The sequence below is a fragment of the Pelophylax lessonae genome (assembly GCF_965119305.1).
Source record: "Pelophylax lessonae genome assembly, chromosome: 7".
Taxonomy (NCBI): Eukaryota; Metazoa; Chordata; class Amphibia; order Anura; family Ranidae; genus Pelophylax; species Pelophylax lessonae.
In genome coordinates, this window is record NC_138774.1 from 232,366,858 (window position 1) to 232,391,010 (window position 24,153).

Sequence of the window (24,153 nt, forward strand, 5' to 3'; positions counted from 1 at the left end):
TTCACAGACATGACTAGGCATGATGGGAATTGTAGTCTCTGAACAACTGGAGGACCATAGTTTGAAGATCCTTGCTTAATTCACCTTTACAAAAAACTGCCTATGCAGGTAAGGAGTGTTTGAAACCAAGCAAACGACTAAATATGAATAATGCCCTTCCTATAAGTGTAGGCCATTTACATACCTCATGAAGCCTGACTGTTAAGTGATGCCTAGTCATTACTGTTAACCTACACCATCACAGGAGTGAGCTCCCAAACTCTGAGCTCAGAGCTACTGCATCAGGGACGAGAAAGAGCACGTGAGGGGGTTGGAATCAAAGAAATGAGCTCAATCCTGTGATGGCAAAAGTGAACAGTAACAAGTAGGTCTCACTTAGCAATGTCCCAAGAGTATTCCAGTCAGGCTTCATGAGGTATGTAAATGTTATACACATAAAGGGCATTGCTCAACTTTAGTCAGAGCTGCACAGTTTATTTTTTTTATCTACAGACACCCCTTATCTGCATAGGTAGTTTTTTGGTAAAAACAAACTAATCCTTTAAGAATAAAATTCTGAAAATCAACAAAAACTGACCGTTTTTATCAATGTATTTTCAATTGATTTAAAATGTAAACCATACATAACCAATGATACAAAATTGATATTATTCATTGAAATAAATGATTTAGAATTTGTCAGTGGAGGTTTTCAGTTATACAGACCATAGTACAGGTATACAGTGCCTTGAGAAAGTATTCGGCCCCCTAGAACTTTGCGACCTTTTGCCACATTTCAGGCTTCAAACAAAGATATAAAACTGTATTTTTTTGTGAAGAATCAACAAGTGGGACACAATCATGAAGTGGAACGAAATTTATTGGATATTTCAAACTTTTTAAAAAAATTAAAAAACGGAAAAATTGGGCGTGCAAAATTATTCAGCCCCCTTAAGTTAATACTTTGTAGCGCCACCTTTTGCTGCAATTACAGCTGTAAGTCGCTTGGGGTATGTCTCTATTAGTTCTGCACATCGAGAGACTGAAATTTTTGCCCATTCCTCCTTGCAAAACAGCTCGAGCTCAGTGAGGTTGGATGGAGAGCGTTTGTAAACAGCAGTTTTCAGTTCTTTCCACAGATTCTCGATTGGATTCAGGTCTGGACTTTGACTTGGCCATTCTATCACCTGGATATGTTTATTTGTGAACCATTCCATTGTCAATTTTGCTTTAGGTTTTGGATCATTGGCTTGTTGGAAGACAAATCTCCGTCCCAGTCTCAGGTCTTTTGCAGACTCCATCAGGTTTTCTTCCAGAATGGTCCTGTATTTGGCTCCATCCATCTTCCCATCAATTTTAACCATCTTCCCTGTCCCTACTGAAGAAAAGCAGGCCCAAACCATGATGCTGCCACCACCATGTTTCACAGTGGGGATGGTGTGTTCAGGGTGATGAGCTGTGTTGCTTTTACGCCAAACATAACGTTTTGCATTGTTGCTCAAAAGTTCGATTTTGGTTTCATCTGACCAGAGCACCTTCTTCCACATGTTTGGTGTGTCTCCCAGGTGGCTTGTGGCAAACTTTAAAGGACACTTTTTATGGATATCTTTAAGAAATGGCTTTCTTCTTGCCACTCTTCCATAAAGGCCAGATTTGTGCAGTATACGACTGATTGTTGTCCTATGGACAGAGTCTCCCACCTCAGCTGTAGATCTCTGCAGTTCATCCAGAGTGATCATGGGCCTCTTGGCTGCATCTCTGATCAGTCTTCTCCTTGTATGAGCTGAAAGTTTAGAGGGATGGCCAGGTCTTCGTAGATTTGCAGTGGTCTGATACCCCTTCCATTTCAATATTATTGCTTGCACAGTGCTCCTTGGGATGTTTAAAGCTTGGGAAATCTTTTTGTATCCAAATCCGGCTTTAAACTTCTCCACAACAGTTTCTCGGACCTGCCTGGTGTGTTCCTTGTTCTTCATGATGCTCTCTGCGCTTTAAACGGACCTCTGAGACTATCACAGTGCAGGTGCATTTATACGGAGACTTGATTACACACAGGTGGATTCTATTTATCATCATTAGTCATTTAGGTCAACATTGGATCATTCAGAGATCCTCACTGAACTTCTGGAGAGAGTTTGCTGCACTGAAAGTAAAGGGGCTGAATAATTTTGCACACCCAATTTCAGTTTTTTATTTGTTAACAAAGTTTGAAATATCCAATAAATTTCGTTCCACATCATGATTGTGTCCCACTTGTTGATTCTTCACAAAAAATTACAGTTTTATATCTTTATGTTTGAAGCCTGAAATGTGGCAAAAAGTCGCAAAGTTCAAGGGGGCCGAATACTTTCGCAAGGCACTGTACATAGTTCTAATCAACTGAACTTGCTCTGTACCATCACTCCATTTGCTTAGTTCTAAGGCTTCATGCATACTGGACATTTTTAACGTGGCTGTTAGGGCTGTCTGACATTTTTTTTTTTCTACATTCAAATGCCCCTCCATGTTAGCCTGTGTCAATGCACACATTGATATTTAGAGGCAGGAAAAAAAACTAAACAAAAAAAAAAGAAAAACACTTCCAGCACGTCCAGAAACAGTTGCGTTTTGGTAGAGAAATGCTCGGCCTGTGTAAATGCGCCTAAAGGCGTTTAGCGCTTAAATGTAATTAATTTCAATGACTAGAAAATTATTATTATGGCCAATGAAATTAACTCTTAATTGCTTAACGTGGCTAAACCCGTTACACGTGTTTGCAAGCAATGAGTGTTTTTTTTCTGCCAAAAAGGCTGCTGCCAGAAGGAAAGTCCTCTAGAAGAGATGGCCAAACGTCCCATGTACATGAGGCCTAAAAGTGTTGCGAAGATACCTCAAGCATTTATAGGTGCACTGGTAACTCAGCCACCCTTAAGCGATTGCAAAGTCTATATTTTTTTTTTCCTACAAAATTAACAAACAGTGGATTTGCACAGAGCAGCCTGGATCCTCCTCTTCTCGGGTTCCTCTTCTGTGATTCTGGCTCCTCCTTACTGTTCAGTGCCCCCACAGCAAGCAGTTTGCTAGGGGGCACCTGAACCGAGTCATAGCTCCCTGTGTCGCTTCAGACACGGAGCCTTGACCTGGCCCCCCCTCTCCCCTAATTGGCTATCTGACGTTGATTGACAGCAGTGGCAGCCAATGGTGTCGCTGTGGTGTCTCAGCCAATCAGGAGGGAGCATCTCGGACGGCTGAGACACTCGTGGACATCGCTGGACAGAGAGGGACCTTAGGTAAGTGTTAGGGGAGAGGGGCTGCTGCAAACAGAAGGCTTTTTATCTTAATGCATAATGCATTAAGATAAAAAATCCTTCTGCCGTTACTACTCCTTTAAAGTGTATGTAAACCATAACAACGTACTTCTCTTATTTTCTCCTTATTAGTCTGCTTAATATACAGTTTATTGTATCTGTTTAATAAGTGCAAAGCGGAAGGTAAGAGCACGCTATATTTTGCACATCAAGGGGTAGTTTTCGGTCCTTGCAGCAGGTTTAAAAGATTAAAACAATGGGCATAGTGCAAGTGCTGCTGAGATGTCATAAATATGTTTTTTTCTTGTTATGCGCTTTAATCTTATGTCTATGATGTGATAAAGGAATGTGCTATGATGTGGAATATGTAAAGGCAGATATGCCGATTGTCCAGAGGTGTAAACATGTTTTTTACAATTTAGGTTGCATTATTTAATGTTATTTTTTTTGGTTCATGCAGAGTCTGCTTTGATGTATCCCAGTATCCATACTTAAAGAGGAAGTAAACCCTCCTCTGCAACTTTTACCTATAGGTAAGCCTATGATAAGGCTTACATATAGGTACTGTAAATAGCTCCTAAACATGTACCGTTTAGGAGATATTTACCTTAAATGCAGCCAGTGACATCACTGGCGCATGCGCTCTAAAGGAACGGCCGCTGGTGCCATTCCTTCAGAGCCCCGTGCCAAGAATGTCGGCTCCCGCACGCATGCGCGGGAGTGACGTAATCGCGGGTTCGGCCAATCAGATGGCCGGATACCGCAATCCCAGAAGACGGGCGACTGAACATGTCGCCCGTCATACAGGTAAGCATGCGGCACGGCGGGGGCTCGTTCTAAGGTAAGTATTTCATAATGAGCTAGTATGCGATGCATACTAGCTCATTATGTGTTTCTCTTTCAGGTTGGAAAAAAAAAAAAGTAAAAAGGTGTAAGCAGGCACCAGAAGGTGACAAAGGTATGCTGCTGCCAATAGAAGGCTAACAGGTTTAATGTGAAAGTGTAATGCACCACCTGGTAACCCACATATCCTACTTAACCTCTTCCTGCCTGCCAGCCACACACATATATGCGGCTTCTCGGCAGATGGGTTTTAACACCAAGTGGCTGCATATATGTGGCCAGTGGCGGCCTGTCCATTGGGGGCACCGGGGCGCGGCCCCCCCTATCCATGCGTCCGGCCCCCTAATCTACATGCAGGGCGCCGGACGCATGGATTCCAATAGGGGATTTTTTTTTTTTTTTTGAAGCACGTGATTAGAGCCAGAGGCTCTAATAGGCTTCAAAAAAAGGGTGGGCTCGGGGCGCAGAGCACTGCCGCCTCTGTATGTGGCTATGTGTAAACATTAACTGTAGTGTCACAGAAAGCTCATGAATCTTTCTTGCATTTGGGCACTTTTCAATCATGTCACCCCTGTGACAGCCAACCACACATAATTGGAAGCCTGCCTTCTGGCATTTTGATTGTTAAAAGTTGGAAAGTGGCAGCAGGAAGGGGTTATTATAGATTGATGAAAAATGCTCCACAAAAAAAAAAACTGAATTTTTGTAAAATCTTACTGTAAAATTATTTTCTCTTACGTCCTCTAAAAAGACGCAGCTCTGAAAGTTTCTTCACTAAATGGGTTATGTGCGCCCTCTTCAGGAGTAGCTAGGCAGTGAAAGCTTTCCCTAGGCACGCCTTTAAGGGCCGTCCTATCCACATGACCCCAGACACACCTGCTCATAGAATCAGTTTCGTAGCAAAGCAGTGAAGGAGAACACAACCAACCCCAACATAGAGGGGCAGGAGCTGCATCTGTCAGAGGACTCAGAGAAAATAATTTTACAGTAAGTTCTTACAAAAATTCAATTTTCTCTTACGTCCTCTGACAGACGCAGCTCTGGAAGTTTCTTCACAAATGGGACGTCCCATAGCAGTGTAGGCATGAGGAGTGGGAAGAACCAACCAACTGTTAACGTTTCAACAAGGCTAAAAAGCGTAGCCAACAGAAGCTCAACCAACATCAACAGGAACTTACCCCAAAACAAAAAAATTCACCCCTGAAAGAGAACACTCAGTCTCTTCAGCAAACAGCAGCCTGCAAAACTCTGCGGCCAAAGGAAGCATCCAAGGATGCCATCACATCAATCTTGTAGAATTTTGTAAAAGTGTGTACAGACGACCAGGTCGCCGCTTTACGCACCTGAGCCACAGAAGCCTGATGGCGAAAAGCCCAAGAGGCACTCAGCGCTCTAGTAGAATGCACCCTCACAGGGAAAGTAGGAACCTGGCCGTTCAATGAATAGGCCTGAACAATAGTCTGTCTGATCCATTTTGATATGGTTGCAGCAGATGCAGCCGAACCCTTACGAGATTGCTCAGGAAGGACAAACAGGCAATCAGACGACCGAAAGGATTCCATGGCCAACAGGTAAACCCTGATCGCTCGAACCACATCCAGCGAATGCAAGGCAATTTCTTTTGGGATGCTTGGGCTTCGCACATAGCGAAGGCTACACTACATCTTCATTGAGGTGGAAAGCCGACACCATCTTAGGCAGAAAATATTGGTTATGTCGCAGAACAACCTTGTCCCTATGAACGACCAGATAAGGTGAACGGCAGGACAGACCCGCCAATTCAGACACCCTGCGAGCAGAGGTGACAGCCACCAGAAAGGCAACTTTCTGAGACAACAAGGGCAGAGAAATTTCTCTGATATTTTCAAAAGGAGGTCATTGTAGAATTGACAAAACCAAATCTAGATCCCACAGAGGTAAAGGGGATCTCCTCGGCGTAGTCAGATGAGGCACCCCCTGTATAAAGGTGCGAATCAAGGAACTAGTTGCCAAGGGACGTTGGAAGTAAATGGCCACGGCCGACACATGACCTTTCATCGTGCCCAAGGTCAAAAATGTTGCTCCACACCTTTCTGCAGGAAAGCTAAGACCCCCGCCACCGAAAGGGGGCGAGGATGCAACCCTAGCGACTCACACCAGGCAATAGACTTCTTCCAAGTACGATGAGAAATATCCCGGAAGACGCCTTCCTAGCTCTCAACAAGGTAGGAATCACAGAAGCAGAGAGACCTCTGTCCCTCAGTACCTGGCCTTCAACAGCCACGCCGTTAAATCCAGCGACAGTAAAGCATACTTGAAAATCGGCCCTTGAGACAGCAGATCCTCTCAGAGGCAGCCACCAGGGAGGTTCGACGACCACCTTTCCCAGGTCTGTGTACCAAGATCGTCGAGGACAGTCTGGGCCACCAGAATCACCTGCACCTTCTCCGCTGCCAACCTGCGGAGAAAGCTGGACAACAGTTGTATCGGAGGAAAGGCATAAATCAGCCGATATTGGCTCCAAGGCGCCGCCAATGCGCCTGTGGCGCCCGCCAGGGGATCTTGAGCCCTGGCTACAAACCTCTCCACCTTGTCGTTCAGACGAGACGCGAACTGATCCACCTCCGGAATTCCCCACTGGGCACATAGGAGGCAAAAGACCTCTGGATGCAGGGACCATTCCCCCTGATCCAGGGACCTACGACTCAGGTAGTCCGCTTGCCATTTCTCCACTCCTGGAATGTGAACAGCGGAGAGAGCTGGAAAGACAAAAACACGGCCACTTCCTTGGCTGCCCGGGCACTCCTGGTGTCCCCTTGGTGATCGATGTAAGCCATAGCCGTGGCATTGTTGGATTGCACCCGAACCGGGAGACCGTGGAGTCGAGACATCCAACGGAGCAGGCGTGGGGTTGAATTTGATCGCCCTGAGCGCCAGAACATTTATTGGTAAGGAGGATTCCTCCGTCGACCACAGACCTTGGGCACAAAGCGTGTCCAACACCCTATTCCAGCCCGTCAGGCTGGCATCCGTGGTGACTACCGTCCACAACAATGGCAAGAACAACTTGCCTTGGCACAGAGCAAGCGACAGAAGCCACCACGACAGCTCTGACCTCGTGAGACAGCTAGACATATCATCCTGTCCAAAGATCCTTGTTCCATTTGCAAGGATCTCCGCTATAGAGGGCTTGTGTGAAACTGGGCAAACGGGGCCGCCTTGAAGCTCGACACCATCAGTCCCAGAGACCTTATGAAGGTCCGCAGGGAGGAGAGGTCGTTGTCCATAAGTAACCTGATCTCTCCCTGCAAACTCGGAAGTTTTTTCCACTGGGAGAAAAACCTTTGCTTGAGCAGAATCCAAGACCATGCCCAGATAATTCAGACGTATTGACGGGGTCAGTGAAGACTTCTGGAAGTTGATGGTCCACCCGAACTCCTGGAGCATCTGAACCGTGACTGTTAGATCGCCCGACAGAGTGGCACACAAGCTTGCCCTGAACAGGAGATCATCCAGCTAACCGAGGACAGCAATCCCCTAGTACCGGGGCCAAAACCTTGGCAGGACCCTCATAAACAGGGATGTGCAGGTAAGCATAGTTTAAATCGATGGAGGCCAGAAAATCTCCTTGGAGGAAAGACGCCACCACTGACCAGACGGATTCCATCCAAAACGTCTGCACCCGCACAAAGCGGTTTAGAAACTGGAGGTCCAGAATTGGACACATCTTGCCCTCCTTCCTGGGCACTGTGAACAGGTTTGAGTAAAAAAACCTCAAAACCTGTCCCGCTGAGGAACCGGGACATGCTGGGCGAGACCGAAATTCGATCTTGTACCCTGTACGAATCAATTCGTGAACCCATTTGTCTGGAATCAGAGTCGTCCAGGGTTCCCGAAAGTAACGCAGACGTCCCCCCACCCCTGAACCAGGTGAGGGTATCCGTTCATGCAGAGGAGGAGTTTTCCTCGCACCACACTGACCGGCCTTGGGATCACCCGACCAAGTTTTCTTGTCTTCTCTGGAGGCTCGTGCCCCAGAGGCACGAAAAAAAGCCCCCGGTGAGCCTGGAAGGAAGGTCCCCACATACTGTGAGGTGCTTTACCTTTGCGAAATGGGGAAGAAGAGTACTCTTACCCCCAGTTAGACCCTTGAGTAGCACATCCAAGGAGTCACCAAAAAGGCGTTCACCCTAAAAAGGGGAAAATCAGACACTACCTTCTTGGAAGCCTGGTCCGCCGATCAGCTCTTCAGCCACACCATGCGATGAATGGCGAACCCCACGGCAGACCACCTGGCAACCAGAGGAGCCTCGTCCATGGCCGCATCACACAGGCACACCATGTCCTGGGTCATCTGAGCCGTGAGCTCAAGGAGATTCTGAGGGATTGGTGCAGCCAGCAAGTTGCTCCTAAGCACCTTTATCCATTGTGTAACTGTCTAAAAACTAGGACGGAGGCGAACACAGGTTTAAGAATCAAACCTGCCAACAAGTGCAGGTGGCGGGAAAGTGATTCCATGCGCCTGTCCACCGGGTCCTTAAACACCGGGGAGTCTTCCACTGGCACCACAGTGGAGTTGTTCAACCTGGAATATAAGTGTGATCCCCCTTAGGGGACACTGTACGGTGATTGGAAACTGAGTCTGCTAAAGGATAACAGAGCTGAAAGCACTTGGGCACCGCCAGCGTCCCCATTGCTCATTCACGATATGGTGAAAATCCTCGGGACAAGGAAAAACCTGACCCGACTTCTGGGCTTTTCGAGAGCCAAAAAACACCTGCTGTCCTGACTGCTTGGGCTCATCATCTATATGCAACGTCTCCATTACTAATTGAATCAGTGCTTCCATCAAAGCGCGTTCTCGTGCCGCAGCTGAGGAGGACTCATCCTCCTCGCCTTCCAACTGTGAGGACAGGGATCCCTCAGGGAGGGCAGTGTCCGTGGCAACCACATCATGCTCTGATCAGAGTACTGAGGGAGCATCGGCCGATTTTTTGCATAGCAACTTGTTTTATCACAAGCTCCAGTTTTGGACTCCAGTTTCTGCTACTGCTGACAGACATGAGGGATGGCGATCTGAAAGTTTCAGCATGTGCACATGTAAAGTCTGAGGGGGGAATTCATTTCCTGGGACTCCATGCGCAGACTGCAAGAAAAAGACATACTGTCCCTGTAAATCGCAGCCCACGGGATGCACCACTGTACCGCACTATACCGCTCTGCCACTGGAGTCCCCCATTAAAGTTTCAAGAGCAACATATGTCAGAGGAAAAAACACTCTAGATTTAAACCCCCTGGGGCATTAGCGCTGTTACTGTATTCAGCTTGCAGAAAACGCTGGACCAAAAAAACACTAGAGACTGAGCAGTGCTTGTGAACACAAAGGCTAACACAAAATGGTGCCTAATGTTACAGTATAGGAAGCTCAGGGAAAATGGCTGCCGCCCATACAGCACGGTTGCCCACACTTAAGATGGCGCCCAAAAACGGAGCCAAACACTCAGGGAGACAAAGAAAATGGCTGCTGCCCTTACACAGATGCAGCTTGATGCCCACACTTAAAATGGGGGCCGAAAACAGCACCAGCGGTCAGGAGCCCAAGGAATGAGGCCTTCACGGGGAAAAACCACAGGGGACCCCCCCGGACAAGATAACATTGTCACACCCCTTCCCCCAGGCGTTAGTCGCAGCTATAGCGCCCCCAGCGGGAGCAGGGAGGGCAGGAACCGTCCTGTCAGGCCAGGGGGATATTTTAGGAAACACAGCCCTTTTATCCCCAGGAGTGGGCCACAGCGCTCCCACAGGCGTCTGTCCCAGGGACACGGGGGGCTTGCATCACTCACCATACCATGGACCGTTGGGCTCCGCTCCGATACAGCTCACCACCCACCCTGAGTGGGGTTGCTGCCAGTCAAGAGGGGTATGTTGCAACTCAGGGCGTTCCAGGTTGAGGCGTCCCGGCGAAAGCATCTGTTCGCAGGCTCGTCCCCATCTGTTGGGGCTCTGTCGTGGCGAGGCCTGGGCGGGCCACAACCTGCTCACGCTCGTTGGCCAGGATGAGAGACCGTAAGGATCTAGATTATCCAGTGCGAAACCTCAGCCCGGCTGTTGCTTGTAGTTTACCAGGAGGATCCCCCTGACACTAGTTAGCGATAGTGAGTAAAGAAAAATAAACAAAAGCATTTCTTAAAAGAAAAGAAAAACTGAGACCGGAGTCCCAGCAGGGAACCTAGGTCCTACTCCTAAACTAGGCAGCAAGAAACTGATTCTATGAGCAGGTGTGTCTGGGGTCATGTGGATAGGACGGCCCTTAAAGGCGTGCCTAGTGAAAGCTTTCACTGCCTAGCTACTCCTGAAGAGGGCGCACATAACCCATTAGTGAAGGATCTAGAGCTATGTCTGTCAGAGGACGCAAGAGAAAAAAAAGCTGTGGCACTACTGTGTAGACAGATTACAATGCTATAGGGAGTAATGGCTGTACCACACATGTGCAAGGTATAGCCACAAACTTATATGCAAGTACCAAACACATGCCTAAGTTCCCAAAAGTACATAATACGGAGTATACTTAAAGGCTGGCCTGTTCACACTGTCCAATCCTGGAGAAGCCAGCAAGAAGGGTACATAGGGATTAGGTTTTCTTATACCATACTGTGATCAGGAGGGCTTAAAAGGGAGGTGCAGGGAATATGAAAAGTGTATGTGCACTGCAATATAACTAGAAACTAGTGATCTGATATACTAAATAAGAAAAAGCTTTTATTCTGCTTCCAATAAGTATGGATACTTGGATACATCAAAGCAGAACCCCGCATGAAAAAGAATGCATAAAATACAGTAACCTAAATTGCCCACAATGCTTAACTAAATTAAGTGTTAAATGAATATCTGTGTTTTTATTCTAATTAAATAAGACTGGTCTCACTTCTTACTGCAAATGAGTACTATGTAATGCTGAAGTGATAAAAAGATACCCCTCATCAAGCACAGCTTATGGAATGTGTGATGACACCAGTCTCTCTCTCCTGTCTGAAGAATCATAAGCAAATTTCTCTTTGTAATCGAAGATTAAGTATGGCCAGCTCCATAACACAACTTGCATAGTCAAAGCAATATGTTTATAGAGCAGGCAAAAAAAAAAATCATTAGCAGCTCATATATCACATTAAGTTGGAAAAACTGTTTTCAAATGCTCACATTACGGTATTAGCAACAATGCATAAAAAAAAAATAGAATCTGCATCATGCTTACCCTTTTCCTGGACCACCAACTGAGACCACCTGCATCCCAAAAGCTCCCCGGCCACGGGAAGGTTTACTGCCTGCCCACTGACCAACCACCATACCAGCAATCTCCAGCTTGCCCCCTTGTGGTGGAATAGGATGAACGCCTGTATGAAATGCAAACAGTTAACCAGGTGCTAAACTATTCGCAATCATACTATACAAACATACATCCCAATGTTACAATACACACCTGAAAAACCTCTGTTTCTTCCAGGAGGAGGTGGGGGCATGGAGCCCATGGCTCTAGGGTACAGTGGAACAGGGTAAAAGGGTGGCATCATGGGGGGCATGAAGGGAGGTGGAGGCAGAAGTGGTGGAGGAGGCTGGCGGTTTAGATTGATCCCCTCTAAGATGCTTTGTCTCATCTTCTCCACTTTGGCTGCCTGTTCTGCCTGGAGTAAAAGAAATACATAAAAAAAAAAAATAAACAATTGCAAAGACTAATCGGTGGTTCATGCAAGATACTTCTCTCCAAGCATTCAATGAGGAACACAGAAGGCCTCTGGGTACAAGTCCTACCCTTAGGTGAACATTTTCCTTATTTACATTAATTAACAAGTGAGGGCAGGGTAGTTGAGGGTGGGGTGGGATAGGGGTTGAGGGCTGAGTGGATGGGATACAGCTTCTCATGCAGGTGGATCCTCGGGAGCTTGGGACCAGCTGAGCACTGCTAATGAATAATGAATATGGTCCAATCCGTTCCTCCTGGGCACGAGCTGGGCAACTGCCGCTAGATGGAACCTAGCGGGGGGGGGGGGGGGGGCGGAGGTAGAGAGGGTGGGGACTCCAAAATACTGTGCACCAATGAGATAATCCTCTATTTTTTAAAAAAAACTTCTCTGTGTCCCCTGTATTCAGTGGGTGCCGGAGGACAGAGAGTAGGCTATTTAATCACTGTCGGGTTTAGATGGATTAATCCGCAGCAACACACCTGGCCGGCCCCAGTGTATTCACATAGAAGAGGCCAGCCTTCAATGTAATTGTGCTGGTGGGAGGAGAATCCTGCTGACAGCTGAAATGTCACTGGTTATTAAGGACACAGCGGCCCTGCTGCTTAACAACTAATAATTGCCAGCATTCTATTCCTTATATTTCAGCTGTTAGCGGCGGAATCCCACTGACCACTGAAAGAACCGAGGCAGAAGGTATGGGTTTCAGGTATCGGAGCATTTGCACAAGTACCGATACTCATACAAATGCTTAGTGACAGCACTGATACAAGTACTTTTCTATTTTAGATTAAAACAGAACCTGGTTTCCCTGACTATACATTATGGGTTGTCATCTGAGTTTACCTTCTAAATATATACTTAAATTTTTATGGAACCTTGCTGACAGTCTACTTATCTGTCAGGGGTGATCACCCCTTTCATCTCTTAGTTTACTGTGTTAACATTATATTCTTGTGTAGGTATTCTGATTGTAGGCTTCTTGTTTCATTTTTTTAAATTGTATGAAAATATTGAAAATAACATTTTTTTGAAGAAAAAAAACTAAAACAAAAAAACAAAATCAGAACCTTCTTTGAAACATCTCTTTTTAACAACATAGACAGGTCCTACCCAGGTCCCGGCGTAAAAACTTAGTCCACTTGGTCAGAGTTTGCGACACCAGGCCAATAGTAATTACCAGCCTAATTGCCAAACATATGGCGGGCCAAAACATCTGCCCCCTTATTAGCTGGACCTGTAAAGGTCGGGGATTCCTCAAATGGGATGAAGGTAACCCAATTAGACCTGGAAACCAGCGAGTCCACTACAGGTGGGACCGTCCACCTTTAACGCAGTAAATCCTCATAAGGATATCACAAGCAAAAAATGCCTAGCAACCACTGAGTTTTGAAAACCCCACTGTTTTTCTGACAAGTTGTCAAGGTAAGCGGAAAGAGGATCACCCCCACTGCTTTGGAGGGCCTGTTGGTGTCAAAAGGAACCGGTGCCTCCGACGCGGCATCTGTCGCTACCTCCATTTTTAAAGTTTCACGCACTGACACAAACAGTGCACCCACCAGTGCCTATTTAAGGGCGGCTAGCGGAGCAGAGGAATCACCCTCACTATCTGAGCACTTAGGGTGCATGGACGCAGACCCAGTAGGGTCGTTATATTCTGAGCTCACCCCAAAAACATAACTATCAGGGGAGGCCGCCGACTGCGATCCTACAAGGGGACGCCGGCCAAGGGTCCACAAATGGACCACCTATTGAACACGAAAACAAGGGGGTTTGCCCTCCATAGAGGACATAATGGGACATAGCCCCCTTAAAAGAGGGCCACCCGCCGTAACGCGGACACGCAGGCAAGGTTCCCTCGCTAAAACAAGGCAGGTGCCCCACACAATACTGGGGACAAGACTGTCATTGAAAATGAAGTGCCCCCACAGCGCCACCCGGTCCAAGGGAGGCGCCAAGCTGACCATAACGGCCCAGCAAGCTGCGGCATAAATTTTGTGGGAGCCCAGCCGCAATTGCATGGATCCTCAGCCCGGCAGAAACCCAATGGAAGAGTAGGGGTTTCAGCTACACGCACCTGGGCTGCCCCCCCAAAGGCGGCGCCCAACTCGGCCGCATGGCATAGTAGGCCACGGCCTGAGTTTTTGAGGGCGCCAGGACACAAGCCCCAGTGGAGCCGACCACCCTGGGGCAGCAGAGGGGAAGGCGGATGCCCAAAGGGGAGGCAGTGGCTTCAGCCACGCTCACAGGGGTCGCCTTACGTAGTTCCAAGTAGTAGGCCGCAAAGCCGCAGCCTAAATGTACGGCCGGATCCCACCACGAGGCCCACAGATGCTAATCTATCCGCTCCCCCAGTCCAACAACCGCCGCAGGGAGCCCAGAGGACATATCTGCCCTAGTCACCAACCCCCAGGATGGCAGGGAACCCTGCTCAAACCCCCGTTGCACACCAGGGAATTCCGGTCAGCAGCAACTCCAACCAGCCCCCCTTAAGAGCATGTGGCAAAGTCAGCTCATAACCTCAATCAGGGTGGGGGGCGAGGGCCAAAAGATTCAAAGTGATCGAAAATTTAGAGTGGCTGGGGGAAGGGAGGGGAACCCAGGGGTCCAACTATCCCAGGGAGGGGCCACCGTCCCCCTAAAACCCTCCAGGGGTAGGGGTAGGGGTGGGGGGGGGGGCACAGCTACTTACCACACCAGGAACAGGGTGGGCACCGCTCCATCGTAATGTGGGTTCTGTCAGCCAGGAGGAAACGCTGTGACTCAGGCCGAAGCCAGTTCGTATGCGTCTTCGCAAAATGTTTAACTCGCAGGCCAACCCCTGTCCAGTGGGGCTAGGTTGCGGTCGACCTAGCGCAGAGCTGCAGTCTGCACATGCTCACTGGCCGGACTGGGGGGACCCTAAGCATCTATATTATCCAGTTCGTCGCCCAGTCCAGCACTTAATTGTAGTTCTCACAGGAACAAAAAGGAGGAAAAAAAATTCAGTTTAAAATGAAAAAATTGCCAGGACCAGGGATCCCAGCAAGAAACTAGGTCCTTACTCCTGACTAGGCAGAAAAAACAGTGCCTATAGCTGAGAGTGGGTGTTTACCCCCTAGGACTGCCCATAGGCATAGTCCAGCTTTTTCCTGCCTAGTGTCCTACTCCTGTAGGGGGCCGTATACACCAATGGTTAAGAAGAATCAGGAGCTTTGTCTGTCAATGAACGAAAGAGAAATCTCAGTTTCCTATATTTGGTTTACCTTTTTCTTGCGACCCGGAGGCACAAAAAAGACGTTTGTGAGCAGTAAAGGAAGGCCCCTGTCTAGGACGTGGCGCCTTGCCCTTAGAGGTCTGGGGTAGATTAGTACTCTTGCCCCCTGTGATACCTTTGATCAACTCGTCCACAGAGGGACCAAAAAGCCTCTCCCTTGTAAAAGGAAGATCAGTTACAGCCTTTTTAGAAGCCTGGTCAGCCAACCAGCCAACAGCGCTGAGTCCAGGGACGTATCACACATGAACACCAGGGTTTGAGCCAACTAGTCAAGTAGTTCTAGTACCGCAAGGGGAAGCTGTTCCTTTACCAAGTTATTGTTCAGTAACTTTTACCTATTCAGTAGCAGTCTGCGCTACTAAAACATTAAAGAAATTAGACTGTAACAAGTGGCCTGCTACAACGTGTAAATGGCAGGACAAGGATTCCACCCGTCTATCCACGGGATCCGGAATGGCTGGAGACTCTTCCACCAGTACCAGAGTCGCTTTATTCAACCTGGCCACCGGGGAATCCACTTTTGGTGGAACAGTCCACATAGTGGACGCAGTCTCTGCAAAAGGATAATGGCATGCAAAACGCTTAGGCACCAGCAACATGTGCTTAATGCGTCGCCATTGTTCATCTATGATAGAGTGAAAGAATTCGGGACAACGGAACACCTTGCTAGATTTTTGGGATTTGCGGAAGCCAAAAGACACCTGTGTCCCTGATGCTGTAGGTTCATCATCCAATTTAAGGGTTTCCCTTACAGAAACTAACAGGGGTTCCACCAAAGCGTGTTCCTGCACGGCGGCTGATGAGGACAGGTCCTCTTCACGGTCAGAATGTGAAAACACCAACCCCTCAGGGTGGTCTGCATCTGGGGTGGCCATATCTGGCTCAGAATCTAAAGTCCCTGCCAATAGAGGAGAGGGCGGAGGGCGTTTGCGGCTGGCCGCACCAGAAAGCACAAGATCCACTTTTGACATTAGGCTTTGCAAAAAAAAAAACTGCTACTTCTGGCTGTGAGACTGTGAGCTGGAGGGGCCTGCAGTCACTCCCAGAGGGTCTGCAGGAGAAATCTCATCCTAGGACTCCATTGCACAAACAAAAAAACATTTTTCTTTTTTGTTACTGTCCCTTTAAGACCGCGAAAAACACGGTCCCACCGCTATTACTGCAGATTCACAATCTGAATATTAAGAACTAATAGCAGAGTAGAAGAGAAAGAAAACCCCCAGGGAACTCTCAGGGAAAAACATTGCCAGCACTGTCAGTGTAAAAACAAAACTAACACAGGTTACACAGGAAGAGGAAGAGAGCTCTGCCTCTATCTGCAGAAACACCATGCCACATGCCTGTCCAGCCCACGGACCTAAAGAAAATGGCCAACCACACATTCTCAATGGGGAATTCTAGAAAAGGGCTGTCCATGCAAACTAATGGGAATACAGCATCATGAACCACAGCAAAACGGCGGCCCCCACAGCACGCCATGCGGTCTCCAGGTCCCCCGAAAGGGGTCCCAGAACAACAGGCATCTAAAAGGTCCCTGAACAGGGACCCACCCAGGACAGTCCACCCCCCCTCAAATAAGCGCCATAACGGCCGCATTAGCACCTTGCCCCCCCCCCCCCCCCCAAATGTAAAACTTTCTAGGGGGAAAGGAAATTCCAAAGGGTGCACAAGGCTAGTCCTCCAGCCTGCCAGGGAACAGAGGGAGCCCATAAGGTCCGACCATTCCAGGGAGGAGCTCACAACCGCCCCACGACCTCAAGGGGTGTTTGGGGAGACATTTTACTCACCATACCATAGTACAAGGTGGGCGTCACTCCAAAACAGATCACCTCCCACCCGGGATGGGGATGCTGTCAGCCAAGGGGGGAGCTGCGATTCCAAGTTGTTGTGTCCCAGCAAGACGGGTCACTCGCAGGCTCGTCCCCATCCATCGAGGCACTGCCGTGGCAAGGCCTAGTTCTGAAGGACTATAACCTGCTCAAGCTCGATGGCCAGGCTGGGAGACATTAAGGATTTAGATTATCCAGTGCGAATACCGCAGCCGGCTGTTGCTTATAGTTCCTCTGGATCTTGGTCCTCAGGAACTAACTAGTAAAAAAAAAAAAAAAAAAAACACAAAAACTTTCCCTGCTACAACTAAGACCGAAGTCTCTCAAGGGAGCTAGGTCCTATTCCTAACACTAGGCAGAACTAACTAAGGATAATAGCAGAGTGTGAGGGGTTATGCCCACAGGGACAGCCCCATAGGCGTGGTTACATTTTTCATGCCTAGTGCCTATTTCTGATTGGAGGAGCATAACCCTAGTAGTCATGAATATGGAGAAGCTGCGTTTGTCGACGAACGATAGAGAAATATTACATTTTGGTTTTAGGTTGAATATACATTAAAACAAAATGCTTCTCCTGAAATGAATAAGAATACACTGCTTCCAAGAATAAACTGCTTCTAAAAGACCACGTTGTCTCTTGCTACAAGCAGTATTATAGGTGTTTTATGTAATCAGAAACCAAGCAGAGCTTACAGATTTCAGTTGTAACCGTTTTGCCTGCCAAAGAAATTGTACTTCTTTGCCTGAGATTTTTACAGCTCTGCCATCCACCTCAGACCTGTCTGACACGGAAAGGGGCCCGATTATTTGCTGCTTCAGTTTCAATTTCACTTCTGCAGGCCACAGATGGAATGATTTTCTTTCCTGCAAAGAAAATCACTTGATTCCCTTATCAACACAGTCAATGTTAATGGGGGAATCCCTGCCGCAAAGCTATTGTGTTCTTACGGTGGGTGGGTCTTCCCTGCCGGGAGAACATTGTGGTTATTGCTTGTGGCTATAGCTGCTAGCAATAATCACATGTAAAAATCCAATATACCGGTTGTACCCAAATCGATGGATTGACTTGGGGAAAGACTGCCCATAAGTGGTTTGAATCTTTCTTGGTCTCTGCTGAACCGGCCGAGATATAAACCATCTATGGCCGGCTTTACAGGTCTTCCTCCCCCAGCCAATGACAAGACAGTGAAAAGAAGGGCAGCCCCCTGATAGGCTTATCTCCCTGCTATCTCCTCTTTAGCATGTTCCTTGTTAGCAAAAGGAAATTACAGCACAACTGATCTTCTACCAGTACAAATTCCTCCATCTCCTAATCCAAACTCTTCTGTACAGCCTCTTCTGCAAGAGGCTGATATTAAGTCATATTGCAGTGCTTACACTGCTTGCATTTAAACAGAAAATAATAATGCATTAAATGATGCATAAACAAATAAAAAAACGCATCAATTTGTGTCTATTTATATCTGTCTGCATTTCAGTTTTATTCATTTGAGGGTCTACACATGCCCTTTGATAAGGTGAACACTACTACTACTACTAATGAAAACCAGTGCAAACTGGAATGATCTGCAGTCCAGGCATTTTACAAAAACTTTTGATTACTTACCTGACCGTCACAAAGATCAATTAAAGGTGCTTTCTCCCTTCCGGCTCGGTTCAGCTTGCTCTGGAACAGCTTCCCATCAAAGTAAATCCATGGACAGCAGTGCTCCCAAGGAACAGGCTGACCGCAGGCGTCATTGGCAAATAGTGCAGTATCCACCCCACTCATGAAGAGAGCTGCAAGCTGCACACCCCGAGCATCCAGTTTTTCAATCTGGCCAGTGAAAACAAGTCACAGATTCATAAGTCACTTACACAATATATTTCTGGCAAAATCTTTTATGTACAAGATATTATAAAAGTAAATTCTACAAAGGGACCTACCTTGAGCTCCTGTAGCTGATCAGGCTCATAAAGTTGTGCAGATACAGCCTGTGCTAGAAATGCATCCAGCTCATGCCTAAATAATATTCTCCCTCCAGGCCACTGCATCATATATCTGCAAATAAAAAACAGATTATGACTTTTCACCCTCCAGAAGGAATAATGGACATTTAACACATAGACTTGCTGACTCTTCTCACCGCAGCACACAGCACATGAGGAGGAGATGTGTGGGCACATTAGCTGGGTTCAACATGCTGGGTGTGTCTGATTTCATACAGGCCAGGAAAGCTCTCATTCGGCGGTTTTTGTCTTCTACAGCTTTGCCAAGCCAAAGTTTCTTCAAATTAGGACAAGTCCATTCTCTGAAGGTCAAGGCCGATACCAGCTCTGGAGTTTGAGGTGACTTCCCTTTATAGGCAGACCATTCTTTAATTATCACAGGCGGAACTGCAAAGGAAAAAAATCACAGAAAAATTAGGTTCTCATCTTTCAGTAAAGGGGAAAACCTGTCTTGCAGTCCCATGTCAGTGCAGATAGCTGGTGGAATGACCAAAAGTTGTCCACATGGGACTGTTTTAGGTCAGATGCAATATAGGAAGAAATGTTGTATTCAATTCCAACATTTTCAGAAATCCCCACACACTCATGATACCAAGATCTGAGAGTTCAAGAAACTGCAAACATTTAGGCTGCATTCACATGTCAGCGTATGATCGCGGGCAGAACCGCCGCGGTTCCGCCCGCGATTTGAAGATTAATTGCAAATCGCGGGACGCCTATCGTTGCCCGTTGATTTGCAATAGCCCCCCAAACGCTGAGCGATGTTGCCGCGATTTACGCCCGCCGAATCGCGGCAACATCGCGCAAACAAAATCGCGGGACGCAATACGCTCCAAAAAAGTACAAGAGCTTCTTTGGAGCGTATTGCGTCCCGCGATTTTGTTTGCGCGATGTTGCCACGATTCGGCGGGCGTAAATCGCGGCAACATCGCTCGGCGTTTGGGGGGCTATTGCAAATCAACGGGCAATGCTAGGCGTCCCGCGATTTGCAATTAATCTCCGAATCGCGGGCGGAACCGCGGCGGTTCTGCCCGCGATCATACGCTGACATGTGAATGCAGCCTTACTTTTGGTCAGCAGGAGCACAGTCTTAAAACCTTCCAGACCTAACAATCAAAATAACCATAATTTAAGCACATTTGAAAGCTAAATTCTTATTTTGCTTGCCAAAGAAAGTTTTTTTTTTTTTTTATATATGCCAGTGCTATTCCACAGAAAAAGTTTGAAATGCAGCTAAAATTCTGATTATTAACCACTTGGTGACCGCAATACGTATAAAGACGTTGCGGTTTGCAAGTGGTTTACCAGCATTATGGCAAAAGATATCAGCCATAACCCCGGTATTGTTTTTTCAGCCAGCGGCTGGCTTTTTTCTGAAAGAGTTCCGAGTGGCTCTTGCCGGTGTCTCTCGGGCTTACCATTTCCGTCGGCTCGCCCGAGAAAGGATCCGATAGTGTCGCCAGCTGGTCACAGAGGCAACTGAAGAGTAGATCAGCTTTGATTACCTCTATGACCTTAGAGGACCAGTAAAAATTTTTTTTTTCTAAGCAAAAGATCAAAAAAATTTTGTTTTTTTTTAATCTTTTGCTTTTAAAAAGGTAAAGAAGAGATTTGGGGTCTTTTTGACCCCAGATCTCTTAATAAAAGAGGACCTGTCATCCTTAATTCGATTTACATTCCTTGTAATAGACAAAAAGTGATCAATAAAAAAAAAAAAAAATAAAAAAAAAGTAAGGGCAAGTGGAAAAAAAAAATAAGAAAAACAAAATGTTAAGTGGGCACATCCCTCTGTGCTCGTGTGCAGAAGCGAACGCATATGTAAACGGTGTTTGTACCAGGCATGCAGGGTATCGCCGGGAATGTTAGAGCAAGAGCAATAATTCTAAAGCTAGACCTCCTTTGTAGCTCTAAACTGGTAACCTGTAAAGGTGTTTAAAGGGTCGGCTATGGATATTTTTAAGTAACGTAGTTTGTCACCATTCCACGCAATTTCAAACCGTGACACGTTAGATATCTATTTACTCAGCGTAACATCATCTTTTATATTATACAAAAACACTGGGGAATATATTGTGCTATGTTTTTTTTTTTTTTTTTTAATTCATTAAAATGTATATTTCCCAAACAAAACTGCGTTCTGCAATTGCTGCGCAAATACGTTGGAAACCGTTGCCATTTTATTCCCTAGGGTCTCTGCTTAAAAAAAAAAAACGTATACATGTTTGGTGGGTTATAAGTAATTTTCTGGCAAAAAAATGGGATTTTTGTCTTACCGTAAAATCCATCTCTCTGATGTTTTCATCGATGGACACAGCTGCTGATCTTCTTAACCATTGGGTTATACCGCCCCCTACAGGAGAAGGATACTAGGCAGAGAAAAAAGCTTGACTACGCCTATGGGCAGTCCCAGGGGTTATACTCCCACTCTCAGCTATAGACACTCAGTTTTGTTACAAGCAGTTTACAGAAGAAATCCAACTCCACAGAGGGGTGGGTGCTGTGTCCGTCAACAAACATCAGAGAAATGGATTTTACAGTAAGACAAAAATCCAATTTTCTCTATAATTCATTGACGGACACAGCTCCTGATCTTCTTAACAATTGGGACATCCCAAAGCAGTGTTAAACATGAGGGGTGGGAACAGAAAAAATTCCCCAAGGCTAAACCATAGCCAACCAGGTAACATGGAGCTCAACCAAGAACAACTGGAGCTCACCTGAAAAAAAAAAAAAAAAAAACAATACACCCTCAAAGAAGATCAAGTCCTCTAGCAGCCTGCAAAACCTTGCAGCCAAACGAAGCATCCATAGATGCCAACAAATCCACTTTATACATTTTGTATAGGTGTGCACAGACGACCAGGTTGCCGCCTTGCAAACCTGCATCACTGACGCCTGATGACGGAAGGCCCAGGAGGCACTAAGCGTAAGTGCCCTAGTAGAGTGCGCCAGAACCAGGAAAGGAGGAACCTGACCCTTAATTATGTAGGCTTGAAACACCGTCGGTCTGATCTGGAAATGGTCACAGCAGAAGCTGACAAACCCTTCCGAGGTCCGTCCGTGAGCACAAATAGTGAGTCTGACTTCTCAAAAGACTCTAGCTGCCAGGTACACCCTAATTGCCCGAACCGCATCCAAGGAATGCAAGGCAATTTCCGTAAGATGTTTTGGCCTGGGACACAGGGAAGGCAACACAATGTCTTCATTCAAAGGAAAAGCAGAGACAACCTTTGGAGGAAACAACGGACAGGGCCAAAGAACCACCTTATCTCTGAACCACCAAGTAAGGGGAACGACAACGCCGCCAGCTCAGACATCCTGCACGCAGAAGTGATTGCCACCAAAAAGGCCACCTTCTGGGATAATGTAAGCAGGGGAAACTCCCTCAGATTTTCAAAAGGAGGCTTCTTGAGGACTGAAAGCACCAAACTGAGGTCCTAAGGTGGCAAAGGAGACCGCACCATAGGAGCCAAGTGTTGAACTCCCTGGATAAAAGTATGCACCAAGGAAAGTGTGGCAAATGGTGGTTGAAAGAAGACCACCAAGGCCAAGACCTGGCCCTTGATAGTACTCAAGGCCAGGCGCTGCTCAACCCCCCACTGGAGGAAGGTCAGAATCCGAGCCACCGAAAAGGAGGGAGGATGAACCACAAGAGACTCACACCACGCAATGTATGACTTTTATGCAAGATAGTAGATCTTCCTAGATGTAGATTTTCTAGATTTTAACAGAGTAGGAATCACTGAATCAGACAAACCTCTATCAGTCAAGCTCTTAAAGCCAGTGACTGGAAAGCAGGATGGAAGATTGGCCCTTTGGACAGCAAATCTTCCCTGAGAGGAAGTCTCCAAGCAACATTAGCGACCAGCTGTACCAGATCGGGGTACCAAGACCGTCAAGGCCAGTCTGGAGCCACTAAGATGACTGGAATACCTTCTGCCTCGATCCTGCACAGAAATCTTGGCAGAAGCTTGAGAGTGCATTCCTGAGACTGTGCCCCAAACCTCTGGACCTTCCTGTTGAGATGAGAGGCCAACAGGTCCACCTCAGGAGTACCCCACCGGAGGCACAACTGATGAAACACCTCCGGATGAAGTGACCATTCGCCCTGGTCCAACGCCTGTCGACTGAGGTAATCCGCCTGCCAATTTTCCACCCCCGGAATGTGTACAGCAGAGGGGGCTGGAACAAAACATTCTGCCAACCATAGAATGCTGGCTACTTCCCAAGCTGCCAGGACACTTATTACGGCCCCCTGGTGATTAACATAGGCCACAGCCTTGGCATTGTCCGATTGAATTTGCACCGGACACCTCTGAAGTCGATCCATCCAATGTTCCAGAAAAAGTCTGATCGCTCGGAGCTCCAGTACAATGATCAGCAGTCTGGACTCTTCTAGTGTCCAGACATCCTGAGCAGAATCTTTTCATCTTTTCTGAGGATGCCTCCCCACCTGGACAGGCTGGCATTCATGATGACCACAGTCCAGTACAGGGGGAGAAAGGATTTGGCCTGGGGAAGAGCCGAAGAACGAAGCCACTAGATCAGGGACCCTCTCGTACCCTGGCTCAGCTGGATCAGATTGTCTATAGACTGTGCATTTGATCAGTATCTCTCTTTGCACAGATCTCGTGTGACACTGTGCAAACGGAACTGCCTCGAAGGCAGACACCATCAGGCCCAGCCTAATGAAGGAACACGGATGCTCCGAAAGCTAGCAACGCCCATCTTTCCCTCCGCCTCACAGGAAGTGATGTGGGGCTGACAGGAAGTAGGAAGTTGAGCCCCACTGAGAGTCCTCCACCACCACAGAACCATCAGACAGGCTGCCAGACAACAGCCTCCACCCACCATCGGCACCCCGCAACCCTCCTTTCTGCAACGGTATCCAGGACAAGAAGATGGATGATCCCATTCACCTACCGTACCGGCCTTAACTTACCTAAGAGTAAGTCACTATGTGTTTTTTGTATTAATAAACCTAATGCTTCACTAAGCTGGCGCTGCTTTTTTTCGGTTTACCATCAGGCCCAGCACCTGCATGCAAGTCCAAAAGGATGACTGTCTGCTGGACAACAGAAGATGAATTGCTTCCTGCAGTTTCTGGAGTTTTTCCAGAGGAAGGAAAACTCTGGCTAAGGCCGAGTCCAGAGTCAGATCCAGATAGTTCAGATTTGTGGACGGAACCAGAGCAGACTTCTGAAGGTTCAGGATCCAACCAAACTCCCTCAGAGTTCACAGAGTAATCTCCAAGT

General features: G+C 47.2%; 1 protein-coding gene across 3 annotated transcripts in view; it reads right to left on the reverse strand.

The window, feature by feature from the left end:
• The window catches only part of FAM120C (family with sequence similarity 120 member C), an 88,066-nt gene that overhangs the window by 11,184 nt on the left and 52,729 nt on the right, over positions 1-24,153 (reverse strand). For all 3 annotated transcript variants that reach the window (XM_082263519.1, XM_082263518.1, XM_082263520.1), the window contains exons 10-14: positions 19,036-19,285; positions 18,836-18,950; positions 18,516-18,725; positions 11,566-11,767; positions 11,341-11,479 (exon numbers count right to left, since the gene is read on the reverse strand). In XM_082263519.1, coding sequence (XP_082119645.1) covers positions 11,341-11,479; positions 11,566-11,767; positions 18,516-18,725; positions 18,836-18,950; positions 19,036-19,285 — 916 coding nt within the window. The remainder of the gene's footprint in view (positions 1-11,340; positions 11,480-11,565; positions 11,768-18,515; positions 18,726-18,835; positions 18,951-19,035; positions 19,286-24,153) is intronic.